Source organism: Mytilus edulis, chromosome 2 (genome assembly GCF_963676685.1).
Source record: "Mytilus edulis chromosome 2, xbMytEdul2.2, whole genome shotgun sequence".
NCBI classification, from domain to species: Eukaryota; Metazoa; Mollusca; class Bivalvia; order Mytilida; family Mytilidae; genus Mytilus; species Mytilus edulis.
In genome coordinates, this window is record NC_092345.1 from 12403385 (window position 1) to 12424237 (window position 20853).

General features: G+C 32.9%; 1 protein-coding gene across 2 annotated transcripts; it reads right to left on the reverse strand.

Moving 5' to 3' along the window:
• Positions 1 to 452: 452 nt before the first annotated feature.
• LOC139511481 (uncharacterized) lies at positions 453 to 20266 on the reverse strand. 2 transcript variants are annotated; one of them, XM_071298257.1, is made up of 17 exons: positions 20040 to 20266; positions 17264 to 17532; positions 16451 to 16629; positions 15826 to 16063; positions 14508 to 14622; positions 13810 to 13906; positions 12738 to 12827; positions 12094 to 12144; positions 10513 to 10597; positions 9944 to 10003; positions 8864 to 9040; positions 7962 to 8106; positions 7006 to 7114; positions 6625 to 6697; positions 5893 to 6048; positions 2052 to 2185; positions 453 to 794 (listed from the first exon to the last, which is right to left on the reverse strand). In XM_071298257.1, exons 1-17 carry the CDS (start codon positions 20095 to 20097, stop codon positions 494 to 496), a joined length of 2337 nt encoding a protein of 778 aa, XP_071154358.1. In that variant the 5' UTR covers positions 20098 to 20266; the 3' UTR covers positions 453 to 493. The 2 variants fall into 2 exon arrangements, with proteins under 2 accessions (XP_071154358.1, XP_071154357.1); XM_071298256.1 differs by lacking the exon at positions 20040 to 20266 and adding an exon at positions 17619 to 17723.
• Positions 20267 to 20853: the final 587 nt, after the last annotated feature.

Consider the following 20853-nt stretch of genomic DNA (forward strand, 5'->3'; position numbering starts at 1 on the left):
TTGACTTTGACATTTTCACGGTTCAATGGCCAATGTTAAGTTTATGTGACAGTTGTAATAAAGCTTTATATAGGACTATCAACATAACATCAATGATTAGTAAAGAAGGCGAGACATTTCAGTGTATACACTCTTGTTTATGTAGGGCTGGTTTTGCTTGGCATTTATCTTCCTGAAAGTGCTGTTGTTGCAAGGGATGTTTTAGTACTTTTGTTTGTAGTTTCGTCTTTTTTTCTTAAATTTAGCTCAATTTTTCTCTGTTTTGAATAACAGAATGTGTCATCAGATTTAAGTTAGGTAAGTATTGTAAATACTGCATTGAGGTGCAAAAACTTGTTATCTTAAGCTTAATAATTCTTCCAATCTTTATTCAGATTTCAATAATTAAACCATAAAGATACAAGTCGTATATTTTCATTTTGCATTGGGTCATAAATTAAGATAACATCATCTAGTTTGTTCATGATTTTTATTTCTATAGTTGTTTCAACAATCATACTCCCCTCTTTCCAAATCCATTAAACGATCCTGTGAATGGCCTTTGGTGTGCAATTGTCACATGTTTAGTCTTTCCTAAAACGAGGCTGATGTGAGCAGTTCGAGAAGTACTGAAAACTGTAGTGACATTTTTCTGCATGCCGTCCAACAGATACGATACGACAACCTTCTCAGATGGTACACCAACCAATTGGAGAACCATATCGTTCTCGGTATATATGATATCTGTTACTCGTTGTGGAGACATTGGAACAAATTTGTCATGTTCACCATATATCGCAATGGTATGTTGTCCTCTGCGATAACAAAAGGGCATGCAATTCGTTAATACATTTACATGAACAAGGTGACTTAAAAAATGTACGTTAAAGAGACAGACAATAGTATTTGTTTCCATATGCTCTAAACAGGAATTTTATTTTAAAATTATTTACAATGTTTTACTGTGGAGTATTATTTTTCTTTACGGCATCTCATGATAAACATATATATATGTCATAATATTTCTGTCCTACTATGTTACAGTGTTATGTTTTTCTTTGCCTAATACGTTATGTTTTTCTTTGCCTAATACAACATGAATACGTTCTCCTATTTTTTTGTATTGAAGTCCTGTATTATTATGTTGTCATTTTAATGTTATATATTTAACAATGCCATGAAAGTGCGAGGTTTGGCATGCCACAAAACCAGGTTCAACCCACCATTTTTTTTCTCTTTAAAAATGTCCTGTACCAAGTCAGGAAAATGGCCATTGTTATATCATAGTTCGTTTCTGTGTGTGTAACATTTTTACTTTGTGTTTCCGTTGTGTCGTTTGTTTTCTCCTATATTTCAGTGTGAATTCACGTTACTATAAGACGTGCCACGGTACTTTTCTATCCCAAATTCATGTATTTGGTTTTGATGTTATATTGGTTATTCTCATCGGATTTTGTCTTAGTCCGTTGCTATGTGTGTTACATTTGAATGTTGTGTCGTTGTTCTCCTATTATATTTAATGCGTTTAATTCCCTCAGTTTTAGTTTGTTTCCCCGATTTTGTTTTTTGTCCATAGATTTACGATTTTTGAACAGCGGTATACTACTGTGGCCTTTATTTACAGTCCAACAGCTTTTGATTGACCACTGGACGTAAATTGTTATTTTTTTTTACCAAAAGTATAAATTCGATGGGATATCAAGTAAGTACAAAATGTATTTGTAGACTATCCGACCATGTTTCCCTTGCATACAGTTTCTATGTGCCTTTATACAAAATACTACGCAAGCAACAACTCATTTTAAAGATCCTTAGCAAAATATACGAATCAGGAATCTGAAGTTCAGTAGTTGTCGTTTATTGAAGTGGTTTATAAGTGTTGTTCATTTCTCGATTGTGTTTTTTTATATAGTGTAGACCGCTGGTTTTCCCGTTTGAATGGTTTTTATTAGTAATTTTCTGGGGCCCTTTATAGCTTGCTGTTCGGTGTGAGCCAATTATAAATTTTGACTTGGATGGAGAGTTGTCTCATTGGCACTCATACGACATCACCCTATATATAAATAACTTACACAATTATTATTGGTGATAGGTAAAACAAACAGAATTGATCACTAGTGCATCCGTTGAGATTGAGTGGGTATTTACCATTGAAAGGCATTGTAGCCTCTGGTTTGTTGTACGGAAACACTATGCTGTCGTAAAACTGAAAAGGATAACAGACAAAGCTGGGATAAATCATTAATGAAACAGACGCCTTCTGTGTAAACCGTAACAACACAGACACAGCAAATTACGAAAATGTACATTTATTTGTCTAAATATGTTTAAAAACTTATTTTGAACGTTCTTAATATGTGCTCACAATAGTCAGGGGAGGGCTTGTCAATCAGAAGGGTGATTTTTTGTTTATTCTAGCGTCACTGGTGAGTCATTTGTAATCAAAACACACGTATTACGGTAACTGCAGTTTTGTCTCGACACTTCATAATATGACTCTCTGTAAAAGCTTCTGAAATTATAATTCTACTTATCATGTTTACTGCAACTAAGTAATGCAAATGTGAGTTGGACAGTAGTTAAACAGTATTTCTTCCCAAAACTGCTCCAATTCACATAAAAAACACATGCATTGTAAGGAATCTGGACTTTACTATCCTTAGTTCCAGGAATATATACAGCCTCATTGTGGATTTTTTTTTCTGTTATCGTAAAATCAAAAATTGTGCAATGGGTTTTTATAAAAGAATGAAGAGAAGTTTGCGTTGTTATTTCATGTATTTCAGTTTTTGCAATATCCGCATCAATTAATGTTTAAAAACGATATATTTCCCATCTTTAATGCTGAGAAGGACATTGTAGACATTACTGAATTAACCAAATCTTGTTTATACCTTGACCCGTAATTATATATGACAAACGTGAAGGTTTCAGTCTCCCAACTAAAACGTATTTTACATTTCCTTTTTCTGACAGTTACATTCCATTTTCACCATCATATGGTGTCATAATTTGTACAGTTTACCAACTACGCAATATCTTATTTTTAATTCATGTATTGACATGACAGCTAGACCACAAACACTCTCATATTTAATTGTTAGTCACGGATATGGTTGCCTTTAGAGTTGGTCGACCGTTATCAGTTGAGTGTGCTAGTGCACATTGTTTTTGGTCTTGTAATTTTATTAACTTTGGCCCTTTCCCGAGTGTCATTGATTATGGTCAATGATGAGAACAGTACAAATGATGTGGCAGTTAAATTTAGAAATTGTATAATTCAACAGGCTCTAATCTCTCACTTTATATGAGGTGAATTTCAAGAATGCATTTCGAAGCAATCCCATTCCAGTTATTTTTGTTCATTGAGAGGCAACGTTTTATGAATGTTGCACAGTGCTATTTTTAGTAGTTTTTAACGTTAAATTATTTGTACATCTTTCCCACCGTGTATCATCAGTACACCGGATATAGGTACTAAGCAAGCGGGCATGATCGATTTTGACCTTACACGGTAACGAAAATCTTTGTTTTGCTTGATCAATATTCAATGTACATTTCTCAACATTTGAAATTCCTGCTCCCAAATAATTTTTGCATCGATTTTTTTCTATTCATAAAACAAATTTGATATTCTAATAAGAACAATTAACTTGTACAAGCGCAAATAGTTGTGAATGTCAACACCAACTTTCAATTTCGATACAGTTGTTAAGACATTTACATGTTTTATCTGAAAGAAACCTAATACAGGACAACAGTAATAGTCACCAATCATAAACCTACCTGTGATTACTCATTCCTTGAAACATTTTGGGTAATAAACGAGTATAAAAATAATGTTTATGTGTACGGTGTACAAAACATAACTATGCACCGTACATAAGGATTTATGTGGTCAGCTAAACACCGTACACAACACTTTTTTAGGGATAAAATATCGAAAAATAACATATGTATGAAAGATTTCAATTCCGATTATTGAAACAGCTATACTTATTACACACACACATTGACCTTCTATCAGAAAAAGAGTTGCAATGAATATAGAATTATATCGGATGAGACGAGGGCCAACTTCTTTGACAAGTATTTGCACATGCTTTCACAATGTTTTAGTAATCCCTCTTGCTTTGGGAAAATAATGAAACATCTCTAACCATCAACCTACGACCAAATCATTTCTTAAAATAGCAATTATGTTTAGATTGAAGTACACATTGATATTATGTGAACAAAACAAAGATTTTCGTTACCGTGTAAGATCAAAATCGCTCACGCCCGCCTGGTTAGTACCTATATCCGCTGTACGATGATACACGGTGTTTCCTGTTATGTGTTACTGTATTGTCTCATTGAACACCGTGTATCATCGTACAGCGGATATAGGTACTAACCAGGCGGGCGTGAGCGATTTTGATCTTACACGGTAACGAAAATCTTTGTTTTGTTCACATAATATCAATGTGTACTTCAATCTAAACATAATTGCTATTTTAAGAAATGATTTGGTCGTAGGTTGATGGTTAGAGATGTTTCATTATTTTCCCAAAGCAAGAGGGATTACTAAAACATTGTGAAAGCATGTGCAAATACTTGTCAAAGAAGTTGGCCCTCGTCTCATCCAATATAATTCTATATTCATTGCAACTCTTTTTCTGATAGAAAGTCAATGTGTGTGTGTAATAAGTATAGCTGTTTCAATAATCGGAATTGAAATCTTTCATACATATGTTATTTTTCGATATTTTATCCCTAAAAAAGTGTTGTGTACGGTGTTTAGCTGACCACATAAATCCTTATGTACGGTGCATAGTTATGTTTTGTGCACCGTACACATAAACATTATTTTTATACTCGTTTATTACCCAAAATGTTTCAAGGAATGAGTAATCACAGGTAGGTTTATGATTGGTGACTATTACTGTTGTCCTGTATTAGGTTTCTTTCAGATAAAACATGTAAATGTCTTAACAACTGTATCGAAATTGAAAGTTGGTGTTGACATTCACAACTATTTGCGCTTGTACAAGTTAATTGTTCTTATTAGAATATCAAATTTGTTTTATGAATAGAAAAAAATCGATGCAAAAATTATTTGGGAGCAGGAATTTCAAATGTTGAGAAATGTACATTGAATATTGATCAAGCAAAACAAAGATTTTCGTTACCGTGTAAGGTCAAAATCGATCATGCCCGCTTGCTTAGTACCTATATCCGGTGTACTGATGATACACGGTGTTGAAGTATACATTATAAATAAACACATTTATTTCAAAACCAGTTGTTGTCATGGTACGGGTTATGTTCTTCTCATATATTTGATGATGGTATGATAATAAATTCCTAAATGAGGGATTGTGCTGAATATTCATATGTTGAAGATATAATATTTCAATCAATTTATTTGAGGTCTTGAGCTGGCATGTGACTGATTGTCATTTCGTTAAGTTCTTATGTTACTCATTTGACTCGGACTTCTTTTAAACTGAGTCGGTATACTGTGCGTATTGTTGTCTTTTTTCTACATTGGCTTAAGGTATAAGGGGAGGGTTGAGATCTCAAAAAACATGTTTAACCCTGCCGAATTTTTGCACCTGTCCCAAGTCAAGAGTCGCTGGCATTTGTAAGTCTTGTATGATTTTTAATTTCACAGTTTCTTTTATATATTTTGGAGTTAAGTATGACGTCCATTAATACTTCAAACAAGTACACATTTTTGTTTAGGAACCAGCTGAAGCATACCTCTCGGTGCTAGATTTTCTCGCTGTATTGAAGACCCATTGATGGCCTTAGGCTGTTTTCTGCTCCTTGGTTGGGTTGTTGTCTATTTGACACTTATCCCATTTCAATTCTAAATTTTATCTAGTAGATTTTTATTGATATTCATTATGAATTATTCCATTTACTTACTTGATACGGGAATTCTGTTTGGTATGCTCTGAGTTTGTACGGTTTAGACATATTAGCAGCTAATAGTATACCAAATTGAGTAGTTTTGTCACCATATATCTCTGATAAGGAGGTCCAAACTTGACCGTCTGGGCCATTAAAGTCTGGAAATGCTGCCTATAATGATTGCTTTTCGAATCAATTAATTTAAAGTGTAATTTTCTATGGTAAACAACAACAAACCCAATATCTATCTGAGCGTCATTTTAAACTACAATGTAATGCTATATTTTATTATGCATGCTGCTGACCATATATCTGTCCACAAACAACTTGGCTAAGTATTTCTAATAGGGTTGTGCGCTGCACTTTAAACGAAGTTCAGAGAATTTTGAATTAACAGTAAAAGTTGCAATTGTCATAATAGCAAAACGCATTGAGTGTGTAGGTAAAGGTAATATATATCTTCACTAGCTAGCTTGTTAATTGAACCGTGAAGTCATTATAAGGTTAATTATACTAATAATGACAAACAAGCAAGCTAATCAAAGATTACCTACACACTCAATGCATTTTGCTGTAATAGCCATTTTTTTAAACATTTTGATGAATCACAGTTTTACATTTTAAACCTTCTTTCACCAAATAGTAATTTGAATGATTACATGTAGGCACTGTTTTGTTTCATTTCGTTTGCGTGTAATAAATAAAAAAAAATTATATTTTTTGATGTAACGTATTTATATAAATTACCTTTATAATTTGAAGATCCATGGCCGTTGCTGGCCTAGATGGCTTCAGTATTAAACCTTCCATGTTACAGCATCTTATCAAAACATAAGCAATACATTTTAAGTAAGGTCATGAAAATTCAAATGGGAATTCACATGATATCAGAATAGAGCCTAAAACCGTCCCATACTTTAATAGAAACTAAAGTAACGTATATTTAGATTATAAATTTACTCAAACACAATGCATGCACACAACTAATAATCACTATGCTTTTTCAAATATGGTAAAAGTATTTGTCTATTGTGGAAGATGTCTGTGACTTGATTGAAACGTCTCATTTCTTCTCTTTAAAAAAAAACCAGATTCAAAATGACTTATTCAGATTAGACTTCATCTTACCTCATTAAAAGATCTTTGTTAGTAGCTCCAATCATATCACCCGGACCAACTGGACCCATGCTCAATGTAGCAACTACGGTTTGTAAAGCAGGCCATAGTTCTTGCTTCTCTAGAAATGTATGCAAATCACTTTAACATAAGATATATGATATTTCAAGTTACAACAATAGTCGACGGTCATTATTAATTCTTATTAATGATTATGTAACTGTTTAAGAGATTCAGCAAAAGTTCTCAAACAAATGTATTGAGTCAAGTGACACATTTGATAGAAGAGTTCCTTTCAATCACTGAACAATGGATAAACAAGAATGTGTCCATAGTATACGAATGCCCCACTCGCACTATCATTTTCTATGTTCAGTGGACCGTGAAATTGGGGTCCAAACTTTAATTTGGAATTAAAATTAGAAAGATCATATCATAGGGAACATGTGTACTAAGTTTCAAGTTGATTGGACTTCAACTTCTTCAAAAACTACCTTGACCAAAAACTTTAACATGAAGCGGACGGACGAACGGAGGCACAGACCAGAAAACATAATGCCCCTCTACTATTGTAGGTGGGGCATAAAAAATCAATCCCAGGCTACCGATATACCGATATAAGAATAAGAAGATGTGATATAATCCACCATGTGACAACTGTCCACCAGAGACCAACTGACGTAGAAGCAAGAAACTATAGGCCTTAATACGGCCTTCAACAATGTGCAAAACCTATACCGCACAGTTAGATATAAAAAATCTGACAAAACAATTCAAAAAAAATAAAAAAAAATAAAAAAAAAATATCATAGACAACATCCAACGACAAAAACTGAATTACAGGCTCCTGATTTACCATATAACTTTTATTATGTCAGAACTTATCTGTGTTAATTTTAATTTCATGATGTATATTTATCCCAATTTGACAGACATTTCTTATTATCCTTTGCGAATTTAAGACTTACTTGGATATTTTGGGTTTCCGTTCTGTATAGTTGATGTCCAGAAGGTATCTTTTGATGGAGCCAAACCTAGTGCATACGCAAACATAGATGATACACCTATCTTCCACTGATCTTCTTGAACATGATAGTCCTCACTAACACGTGCCTGTCAGAAAAAGATTATACAAACTGCTCATGCCTATGGGCATTATTTTAGAAGATATATTGGTACTGACATGATATTTTTGGTGGGGTTCGGATTGCTTAGTCTTTAGTGTTCTATGTTGTGTCTTGTGTACTACTATTTGTCTTTTTGTCTTTTTCTTATTTGCCATGTTGTCAGTTCATTTCCGATCTATGAGTTTGACTGTCCCTCTGGTATCTTTCGCCCCTCTTTTATAACAAACTTTCCTTCAAATATTCGTTTATCACTTTAGAAATTATAAAGAAACTAACGTTTTAACCTCTTAGGGCAAAGTTGACCTAAGATGGATTATTTTTATGTCCTTATGGTCATAATATCTCAGCTCGTCAACTGTTTCTGTTCTTATACATCCTTGACTTTCAAATATTCAGCGTTGATCGTTCATTATAAAGGTAAATCTAGAACATTCGGACGCATGAGTTTATGAAGGGTTGTTTTCATTTTTTGCTGTAAAATGTTAATTGGAAAGCTAATTAAAACTCTTTGAAGCTGTATATAAAAAGGCATATGGGAAACACTTGAAACATTTAAATTATCGAAACATTACAAAACTATGAGTTAGAAAAGTCAATTATTCAGTTTTAATGAATAAGATTATAAAGTCAATAAACTTACACCGGATACCAAGAAGAAAGCACTCTTGTATCGACGTAAATGGTAATGTCTAAATGCAGCATTATTTGCTTTGATGTAACAAACTATTGCTTTTACAACTTACCTGTGTAACTACTGGAATTTTAGTGCTCATCAATCCATGTCGAGGCAAGGACATACAGTACTGGATAGTTATATTATTGAATTCTGCTGCGTTTCCCATTTCTGTCAACCATCGTTCTCCCAAAGATAGATCTTCCGCCAAGTCATTCGAAAATAATGTCTCAATGTTTAGCCAATCCTTTTAAATGATAAAATACATAATTACTTCTAAAAAGGTTAATTTCATGTTATGTACTAATCAGTACTACTTCAAGATCCTTCAACAATGTTAAACAAAATATATTTCAACCAATGCATACATACAAGGAGGTTATACAATTTGAAACCTGCTTGGTTCTGTATTTCTCCGTAAAGTAAAGAATGTGTTAAACCATTGTTAATCACCATTAAGTCATCGTGTTTATGTAGGAAATTTTTCTGATTTTGTTTTAAATCGATAATCATAAGGCGAAAAATAAGGAGATGTGGTATGATTGGTTGATTTGACCAGAGTTCACATATTCAGATTATTCGCAAATTTTTAAGAACCGGGTGATGAAGAGCTTGCCATTTGCCATAAATACATGTCTTTTATTGAAGAGTGTATGTTGACTTCGAAGCGTCTTTTTGTTTATCTGTATCTGTTTTTATTTACAAGCTGATAACAGTGACGTTTCCGATTTGTTTGGATGCTGATAAATAACGATGTAGCTGACAAGTTGTCGTGGACGGAACTTTAATTTGTTTATAAATTGGAGTTTGTGCATTAGAATAAATTTATGTAAAGCATACTCATAAATTAGACCGTCGAATGTATTTCATTAATTGTCATGTCAGAGCCATCACTTTTATTTGAGTATATGTTATTTTGTTGCATCTTCTAGAAAACCGTAAGGTGACCTATATCGTTGCTTAAATCAACTTCACTCGTTTAAATAGTTGTTTCATTAGCAACAAACCACACTTCCGTATTTTATATGAAACCGTTAACAAATTACATATTTTGTTAAAAACATGTCCCCTTTAACAGTTGGTTATTAGAATTCAAGGTACATGATAATTCATGACCGACTCATAGACAGCCACTAAATTTAAATAGTACCTGTTCATACATTTTGAGACCCCAGCTGGTAGCATTTTTCATCAAATCATACCAAAAACTCTGGAAATAAACTTTGATGTGAGAACAAAGAAGAACAAATGTAATAAAACTTCAAAGTAGAAACAAACAATTTCATGTAAACTGGTGGATTATGAAATGGATTAGGAAAAAACTCTTCAAACGATCATTACAGGAACAGCTAGTTTGTGGTTGACTGTCATGGTACTACCAGGTTTTACAACACGACAAACTTCCAACTTTTACAAGAAGTCTTTCAAGATGCAAATTGTTAAATTTGTTTGATTTTAAATAGTTAAAAATAGATATTATGCGAATTTGTATTAGGATATCAGAAGAAACAGCACTAAGGACAAATAAGTAGTAGTTTTAAAATGGTATATATATCATACGGTTTCGTTACTAACAGTATCGTTCTGATTCAGATATGAGTACCGTGCTATTGCGAAATAACCAATAAATGGATCACAAGATTTAGCTTATGTATCAAAATTATAAACAACATTCGCTGTTAAGGGTTAAACATAATAATACTAGTACTATTAACTTACAGTATCGTTAGGAACGGCCACTATGGGGGACATCACAAAATTATATTTTCCTCCATTCTGTTTTGCGTACACATTATCAACTGACCTAAAATTCGATGTTTCTATTAAAATGATATTACTGATACGAATGTCTTATATTTTGTCCAACTTCTATGAATCAAGAATTTATATTATAACAAATGTTCTTTTTCCGAAAATCTCATTTCGTTTAGGGTTTCCGTCTCATTAGTTGCTGTACGTCATACATGTCCTTTTCATGAGCATTTTACGGTTTGGACCCAACGATATCAAAAAGAAATCGGATAGTTTAAACATATTTTATTGTTCAAAATGACAAAAGGATCAGACACAAGTTTAACAACTTAGTAACGTCTTTATAACCGGAAGAAAAGTGACATTGGAAACTTTTACTATAATTTTCAAAGTGCTTTATAGGAACTCTCGTTTGAATTGAATATGTATATGAACTCTCGTTTTGAATAGTTATATGAACTCTCGTTTTGAATATTTATATGAACTTTCGTTTTAAATTGATTATTTCTCGTTTTAGTTTTAAGTTGACATGGTTGAATATTTCTTGTTTTAAATGTTTCTTTATTCTTAAATATAATGTTTCTTATTTCAAATATCCAAAGAGATTATAGATTTACTATTTTACAATTTAATCCGATGGCTGTCAAAAGTGCTTAACTTACACTCAACTTCAAAAGAAGCAATTATCGCTATTTTGCTAAGTTAAGCCGGAGGACAATAATCCGTTTATTATTACATAAGATTAGACAATGATAGATATATTTCATGAGAACCTTTTATAATGTTTTAATACCCTTATCTTGGACTCAATTTATATGTTTTGTAAACTGTTGCTGGGGCAGTCTTCCCCTAGCTTTCAAGCTGTAAACTTGTGTTAATAAATTTGTATATATTGTATACGGTCTTGCGTTTAAAGCAGCCATAGTGTCGATTATAGACCTACAGACTTTAATGTAACCCGTGCCGAAGTTCACGGAGTGATACCGGGAATTCACGGGGTTATATCTTCTCCAAGAAATCGGATGATGATTGATGGTTGCTAAACCTCCAGTTACAAGTTATATGTATATTCAAGATCAGGTCGATGATACAATGGATATAAACCCTACTTTGTATACTAGACCGACACCCTGAGCCTCATATTTTTTATGAGTTAACTTAGTCCACAATGTAAAGGTCGGCAAGTTGAAATATCACCGAACGCGAACACGGTGTTCTGAATCCGAGACGACCAGTATTTGTGTTTACCCCTCAATGTCACATGCTAAACGGAGGAGCATTAATTTTCAAGTTTTTGATTGAACATACCGTGGATCGAACAACGTCATCTCACGGTTAAGGAGAGCGCGCAACTACTTGACCATCGGGCGCTTGGGGTAAAAAAATCATTGTATTTGGAGACACAGTGTTGTTGTTCCATTGCCGTTGCAATACTATTTGAAAGACTCTAGTATTTTATAAATGTATTGGAAGAATTTGAATAGCAGCCAAGGTATACAAATCTTTGTGTAAACTAAAAAAAAATTCTCAACGAACTGATTTACTCACCAATACTTATTATGTGCTCCCATTGGCCATCTTGTATACTGTTGAACAGATCTAAAAGTAAGCATGCAGTATACAATTAAAGTAATGGAAGCAACTATCCACCAGAGTTCAAATAATGTGGGTGTAAGCAGTTGTACCATTAAGTTATTATTATTTTCAGAAACGTACAAAAAAATATTTCAATCGGAGAGTGCTTTAGATTATAATAGAATATTCAAGAAAAAAAGCTTTACCAAGAAACATTTGTCTTCGCTATCCAAGGGTTACGATCCACTCACTAGAAGAGGAGGGGAATGGGTCGTTACCCTTGACTAGCGATGTTGAGAAACATAAAACTATACCATAAAAAACATAATAAACTATACCAATCAACATACAACGCTCTACAAGAAACATAAATATGACAAATATAAAATATTAACATAGAAATATTGAAAACTGTACCACGAGATAAAAAAACTGTACCATGAAACATAAGAACTATATCAAAAGATTGATTATTTTTACGAAGAAACTTAAATATTTTAACTGTTTCACAAAACATAAAATCTATACCATAGACCATTAAACTAAATCAAGATACATTAATGAACATATACATGTATTTTACCAAGAAACATGAAAAACTATACCAAGAAACCTACTGAATTCCATGAGGGAAGACCTCAGGTCTGGCTGTCCATTCTTTTACACCAAATTCTTTGTAATACCACCAGGAATCTAACTGAAGATATCTGGTAAATGAACAAATAGTACTATACAGTAAATAATAAAAAAAACTACAACTATAGCAGAATTTAGTTTAAACTATATGTGAACAATGTTGAATTAAAAAAGACTTGGTGGATATTTTTTACAACAAAATTTTCTATCTCACATGTTCACTCTGTTTTTTTCTCAATGTTATAGCAACATGATGGTGTTAAATTTCTAAACTTTTAGTGGATGTATTCCAGTGCTTGAAGTCGATGTATTTATGCTTAAAAATGATTCAGAAAAATAATATTAATAGATTAAATGACAACTGTTAGGTAATTGTGACAAAGAATAAGAAGAATATTCCAAATTAAAAAATTAAAATTTCAAAAATTAAAATATAGATCCTACCACTGTATCTGTAGTGATGCGACATTTTCCCACTCACAGACGGTTAAATTTCTGAATTGAATTGACCACACGAAGCCTGTTTAACATTTTTAAAAATATTTGTTTATTAAAAGTTAATTGCCGACAGTGGAGATATATCGAATGGCACGAATTTCGGTGGTGAAAACTGTTTTTCAAATGATTTACAGACGAAATGGATTTATACTTTATCCTTTTTTTCTATGATATTAAAAAATGTTTGTTCAATCAATGTGACATCATTAGACATGGTCGACTTTATTTTTGTTATGTCACTCAAGGATTTTTTTAAAAGGATCGAAAGCAAAAAAATTAAGGTCGCATTTGAATTTTGATCCAATTCTTTCAGAATTTTGGTAATGTAAACTGTTACTCTTCAGAAAGATGAACATCAATCAAAATTCAACTAGGTTTAGAAAATTTCCTATTTTTTAAGAACTATTTCCAGGCTGTTTAATACATAAGTTCTACCACGTTGCAAAAACATCATCAACCCAGTATGAATACTGCGAGGTAAACCCTAAGCAGGAAAGTGTTTGTACCTCCACCAATTATGAAAATGAAGTTGATATGATTATAATTGACACAAACCTGTATGGTATGTTTTCACGTTGTGCGTAATCAAATACGTCTTTCATTGTTTGTTCGTATGTTTTATTGGCTTCTGTGTTGTAATAGTAGTAAGCACCTATAAATAAAATAAATGATCTGTTTCCACTAAGGTCCACATTATAATAAAAATGAAACACTTCTATATTTATAGTTGGACAAAAAACTAATACTAGTATGTTGTTTTCTATGAATATGTTGGCGAGTGCCACATGTGAAGCGTGATCTGATTATCCTTCCAGATCACCTGAGATCACCCCAGTTTTAAGTGGGGTTCATGTTGCTCAGTCTTTAGTTTTTTATGTTGTGTTTTGTGTACTATTGTTTGTATATTGGTCTTCACTTTTGGCCCTGAGCCATGACGTTGTCTGTTTATTTTCGACATATGAATTTGAATGTCCCTCTGGTATCTTTCTCCCCTCTTTTGGCATTGCTAAGTAAAATAAGATTACACATTTTCATGTGTTTCAGTTTATTAAGATTACCATAAACATATTACATCGGTCCCGACAGTCTGTTTTATTGAAAATATTAAATGGATAAGTTCGAGTAACAAAAAGTATTTTTCAATAACTGTAATCCTTCAATAAAAATATTGTCGTTCGTGTTTTAAGCTGGTATGTTATTAATCAAAATCTACAGTTAAACAGATCTATGTCTTACTGTACAATTATAATTACCATTGTCAGTCCAATAACCTAAGTATTTCAGGGTAACATCATTTTGACGATAGAATTCTTTCTTAGGTGAAGCACCAGACACTTTCCTTAGGGCTTTGCCAAGGTCTTGGAATGCCTTTGGAATGTAAATAATAATATAGAATTGATTTATATGATAAACCGAATTAATCGGTATGCAAAATTTTTTTTTCATTTTTTTAAGTCGGGGCCTTATATAGACGACAAAACTGTATGTTGTTGTTTTTTCAATGTTGAAGACCGATCGGTTGCCTATAATTGCTAACAACCACATCAATTGAACTTCGTTGATAGTTGTCTCGTTGGCAATCCAACCACATCATTTGAACTTCGTTGATAGTTGTGTCGTTGGCAATCCAACCACATCATTTGAACTTCGTTGATAGTTGTGTCGTTGGCAATCCAACCACATCATTTGAACTTCGTTGATAGTTGTGTCGTTGGCAATCCAACCACATCATTTGAACTTCGTTGATAGTTGTCTCGTTGGCAATCCAACCACATCATTTGAACTTCGTTGATAGTTGTCTCGTTGGCAATCAAACCACATCAATTGAACTTCGTTGATAGTTGTGTCGTTGGCAATCCAACCACATCCCCTTATTTTTATAAATCTTTACTGCGTGAAAAAGAAGTAATGTTGTAATATTTTAGGAGGTAAGCCATGACTTTTTGACCAACCATTTACAACAGATTTAAAAATTATATGAGAATGCTTTCAGTTATATTCATCATCCTTTAATAAGATAGTGTGCAGTATTTATATATTTTGCATTTTTATATTTGTTTAAGATAATTAGTGACATCTGTTTTCTGTCTATCTATAATTCAAAGGTTGCAACAAATGTTGTTTGTATTTACAAATTCTGTAGCATCACGATCTTTGCGGTTCAAATCTTGTTGTATGGTGGTCTACTTTTATTTTTAGTTTGGTACTGTCTTTTAGATGTGTATGCATATCGCCTTGTGTTGAAAGAAATAGAAATCCGGGAAAATGTGTAATGCTTGTCAGAATGGTGACGTTTAATCCAATGCCTCATGTATTGAGTGTCACGCTATCTGCACGGTAGAACCAACACTTAAAGGGGTACGTATGTGGCCTTTTGCAGCGTTTCTGTCCCTATACAAAATAAACCCATACGCATTTTCCAATTGCAGTAAATATTGCATGCCCCTCCTCCGGACCTTCCTATTTAACAAATTGTTAACTTTTAAATTCATAGTCATGAACATGCAAGATATATTGGCCACTGGACGTCAAGAAGACAAATTTCAACCAATCAATCGACTTATTTTTTACCTGATTGATAGAACTCGAAGCAAGTAATATAAATCGTTGTCTGTAATTGGCTGGAATGGATTTAGCCCCACCCATAACACCGAAATTGATACGTCCTCCCGGCTGGTCTTCATGCCAGAACGATGAACTCATAAAATTATCCAACGGTGATATGATCACTGTATTCCCCATTTCATCAAAGATGGCAATCGGTCCGCCTCCCATTCCATCTGTTAGATTTGCTGTTGTCGTATCCCATCTGAAATACCAGGTTTTTTTCGATTTAAAATGGTTACTAGTATGGTTTTCAACACATTTCCCGAATTTACAAAAGCAAAATTATAATTTTTCTAAAAGTCTTCTAGTAAATGTCTATGTCAAATCAAAATAGTAACCAATTGTGTGCCTTTTTTTATTTTAGGTTTTGTTTCATCGTATTGACATTTTTGGCATTTTGCAACTTCAAATTACTTTGTCAATCGAAGATATCTAACACTGAAAGCAATGTCTGTCAATTAGTACTCACAATTATCGAAAGGTATAGTTAAAAAAATCTGCATTGTATAGTTCAGAAATAGTTTTTTTTTCTAATTTAAGATGACAGTCAATAGTCAAACCCTTTCAAAATGAATTAAGAAATACGTACTGTCCCGTTTGTACTCCACTGGTACCAAGCATGCTTCCTCCAAAGTTCAAGTAACCAAGGTTTTTCACTTGACCTTTCTTTAAATAGAATGATGGAAAGGTTCCTGTCGTTTGTTGATAACATTGCAAATCTCCAGAACATGACTGTGGCCTCGAGTTCGTAACACCAGTTACAAATTTCTAAAATAAGCGGTGAAAACCTTCATGTCAACTGAAATATGCATGGATAGTCGGTCTCTAATAACCTACTCTCATTTGGAAGACGACGTGTCATTGGAATCGCTGTGGGATTCCGGTTAATTGCTTTCACTTATCTCGTCCCTGTTTACTATGACTTATGAGTTGTCAAGTGACTTCAAGCAGACGGGGCACTTTAGTCAGAACTTACACAATTTCCGAATCTTATAAAATATATTTGGTTGAAGTATATACCTCAATGTTGTGATTGGTTAATAGAGACTTTCACGATATAAATTTAACCAATGATCGAGTATTATTTTCTTAATTTTGGTGTACGGACAATAAACTAAATCTCTCATAGCCAAAAATTCTGATATGTTGAATTTCAAACCCTAAAAAATGTTCAAGAAAGATTGAAGAGTTTTCATCAAGAATCATGATATTCTTAGAGTGTTTTTTTTTTGTCGCAGCCTTGTAACCCCCGTATTATTAGAAAGTGATTATGGGAATATATATATATGCATTCACTCAAGAGTAAGCAATAATTTATTACTTTATCTGGTGAAATACTTAAATTATTACATAGATGTATAATCCATGATATAAACATAGAAAGAAAGATGAAATTACTCACCTGCTCAAACACAATATGATTTCCAGTATCGTAGGTATTTATAGAACAATCGATTATCGTCTTTCCGACATAGTATCGATATCTGATTGATTGATAGAATCCAAATTCGTCGACACCATTCCCACCATAGCTTGCGTTGCTATATAACGATTTATCGCTTAAGTTGTACCGTGTCCCATCCACGATGAAATATGTAGGAGCACTTTGAAGCCATCGGAAAAAATTTAAGTTGACATTGTAATATCCACTAGTTGATGTATTAAGATTTACTGAAAATTTGAAAGAAAAAAATTAATCATGGACGATTAGTAAGAAATTAGATACAATTAGAGTTGAATACTTTCACGATACTTACATTCGACTGCTAACGATTCTTGTACCAACAATAGAACGGTATTTAGATAAAGTAACAACATACTATCTTTTAGTATAGACTACACCTACAGTTCATAAGTATATATGCGAAATATTTGGGTTATCCAAAAGATTATTCATACCTTTAGGTAATGATGATAAGCCACAGTTCTTTAACTTGAACAAGATTGCTCAATATTTCTTCAGTGTTTCAAATTCAAACTTTTCATAAGCATGATGTTATTCCATGAGTATCTGTTTAGTTTGACGTAAACTAAAATTCATGCGCGCTAAAAGCTTCCAAAATTTCCCTCAAAAAGATTGTGTTTTATGAATTGCTCTTAAATTACAATTAACATCCTACTTAGCAAATGAGTTCCAAAATATGATTTTAAATTCTAATGCAACAACGTTTGTAACGTTCATTTTGATTGGATAACGTCACTTTTTTACATGGCATGAATTGACAATTGCTGCTATGGTACGTACGCGCAAGCGCAGACGGCATATGACAGATTTTAATTACATGTTTTAACGTTGTTTTCTGTCAGTTTCATTAGAATGGAGATAACAATATTGTATTTTAAGCTCCGACATCATCAATTGGGGATTTGATGGTCGCAAATACCCGTTTACTTTTTTCGCTAACGCGTCGCCAGTAAACTTAATTTGCGACCATCATATCCCCAATTGATGCCGTCGGAGCTTAAAATACAATACAGTTATCTCCTAAATATAACTGTTTTGACCATCTGAAAGACAAACATTATTCATTTTTTTTTTATCCAGAAAAGTGCCGTAGTGTTTTACTTTTAAGATTTAAATGATCTATATGTCATTTAACTATATTTATTTTAGTGTTCAATGTACAAATATTTAGTTTAGTATTTCAGAGAGATTGTTTACTTTAACAACATATAATGACCCTATGACTTCAATCATGGTGAAAGGTTGAACTATTTTTCATTTTCCGGATGATAAGGCATAATATTGCCATTGTAGATATTAGAACGGAACAGACGTCGAGTTTGCAGATCTAAGTCTTCATTGTCAGATATTGTTTCTCATAAATTATGCTCTAGAAAAAGTGTCCCTTAACTCCAGATAATTTAGAATTTGTTATCACATTAGCAAGGCGATTGGTGCCACACGAGGAACAGGATCTGCTTACCCTTCCGGAGCACCTGAGATCACCCCTAGTTTTTGGTTGGGTTCGTGTTGCTTATTCTTTAGTTTTCTATGTTGTGTCATGTGTACTATTGTTTGTGACTTTGTCTGTTTGTTTTTTTCATTTTCAGCCATGGCGTTGTCAGTTTATTTTCGATTTTATGAGTTTGACTGTCCCTCTGGTATCTTTCGTCCCTCTTTTAGAAGAAAAAAAACAAGTAAAAGTATATCAATTTTTAAAAGTGATTGTGTATATTACAACGTAGGGACAATTCATGAACAGACAAAGTGTGCATACGCTGAAATGTCTCGCCTGCTTTATTGATCAATATTTCAAACTTTTGCTGAAAATCTTCGATTAACAATTTTACTAACGTCATCACATACACTTTATTATAAATTATGATCAATTGAAGTCAAGGTCATATGAATCCTGCCAGACGGACATGTATAGTTGACTGTAGATTGCTTATCAGAGTATCTGAGAAATTGGCCTTATCATGAAAATGTATCGTTGAGCAATGAACCATGAAAATGAGGTCGAGATTAGATTAAACATATCAGCTAGACATGAACATGTACACCTCACAATTTTTCCATATACCATAAATAATAAAAAACAAATTGCTTATAGTATCCGGAATTGACCACACCTACTAACCTTGACCATTGATTCTGAAATGGGGTTAAGTTCTATTGACACCTTTCCAATCGAGACATATACCAAATATAGGATGCATATTATTATTTGAGACAAGTGAAATATTCACGTGATTAATAAAAACTATGCGGTTTTTACGAAGTTGCTTGAATCATGAAAATGAGGTTAAGGACCGTGAATTGACATATTTAGACGGAAACTTCACAACATAAGGTTTGTAATTAAAATATTAAGCATCCAGGGCCCGTATGCATGTATCGGACTTGGCAAAGCACCTTCAGCAATATAAAGTTTATTGTAAATACTAGTTTTACCGGATTAGCATACGTATGCCTCACATCTGTGACAGCGAAAGTAAAACTTCAGCTGATTCGACTTTAAGTTTAAAGACAACACTGTATGCAGGCCCATAGCCATATGGTTTCTCTGAAAAGAGGGAAAGGGTGTGTAATTTGGATCATTGGACCCTCTGGCTTTAATAATCAGGCTTCAATCAGGCATGGGTTGCAGCATGTACAGTGTCTAATGCCTTAAAGTTTAAACCAATAGACTATAACAGTATAAATAACAGTGATTGAGCAACATTATACTTACGATTTATCGATGAGCATAATTTGACAAGAAATAAGAATACTCCAAATTTGGATAACATCAGACGTTTTATACAAGTAATTGTCGCTTCTCATCAATCTAATTTATATGTAGAAAATGACCGTCTATAAAAACAAACCTTTTCAGATCCACATGATATATAACAATTTAAATCATGTGTTGTTTGTGTACAGGTATAGTTTGTTATGCTTCAATAAAATTATCTCCCCATTACATTTAAATATCGATTTATAGGCGAGTGTAATATTTGAAAAAGACGTCTAGTTAAGGACTTTAATGCACCCACCTAACACACGGCTAATTTTTTTTTAAATGAAAGAATAATGATTAAACTTTGATTTTTGCCCGGTCGTCACAAAATCGTACGGTGCAGTTTTTGTAAAATTGACGTTTATTTCAGAAATCAGTTGAAAATTATATAATTACGACATGTTTTTCAAGCAAAGGAAATTAGTCGTATCTCTTCTTTTAGACAAAGAAATTAAGTGAATTAGATTCTTATAATAATGAAAAACAATATTTACAACTGTAAGTCCGCATGCTTTTGCATTCCTTCTAAGTATTTGACATTTTGTACGAAAATTTTCATAATCCCGACCTTTTCGGATCTACAATTAAATTTTTATTAAATGTTTTTGCAATCTATCCGTTTTAGATCACACCAAATTACTCATCAGTTATCGTTTTTTCATTCAAGATCAAGACTTTATCTCAACATTTCTTAAAATCACGAATTTCTGTAATTTTATGATGTTGGGTAAAATCACTATAATTTCCGGAATCCCTTATCTATTTC

Coding starts and splice junctions, on each gene's coding strand:
- LOC139511481 (XM_071298256.1), bottom strand. CDS start 17,679: ATGTTGTTACTTTATCTAAATACCGTTCTATTGTTGGTACAAGAATCG. Junction 12,828..13,809: donor CGTGAAAACATACCATACAG/GTTTGTGTCAAT, acceptor TTCATTTACCAG/ATATCTTCAGTTAGATTCCT. Junction 2,186..5,892: donor AAACAGAATTCCCGTATCAA/GTAAGTAAATGG, acceptor TATCCTTTTCAG/TTTTACGACAGCATAGTGTT.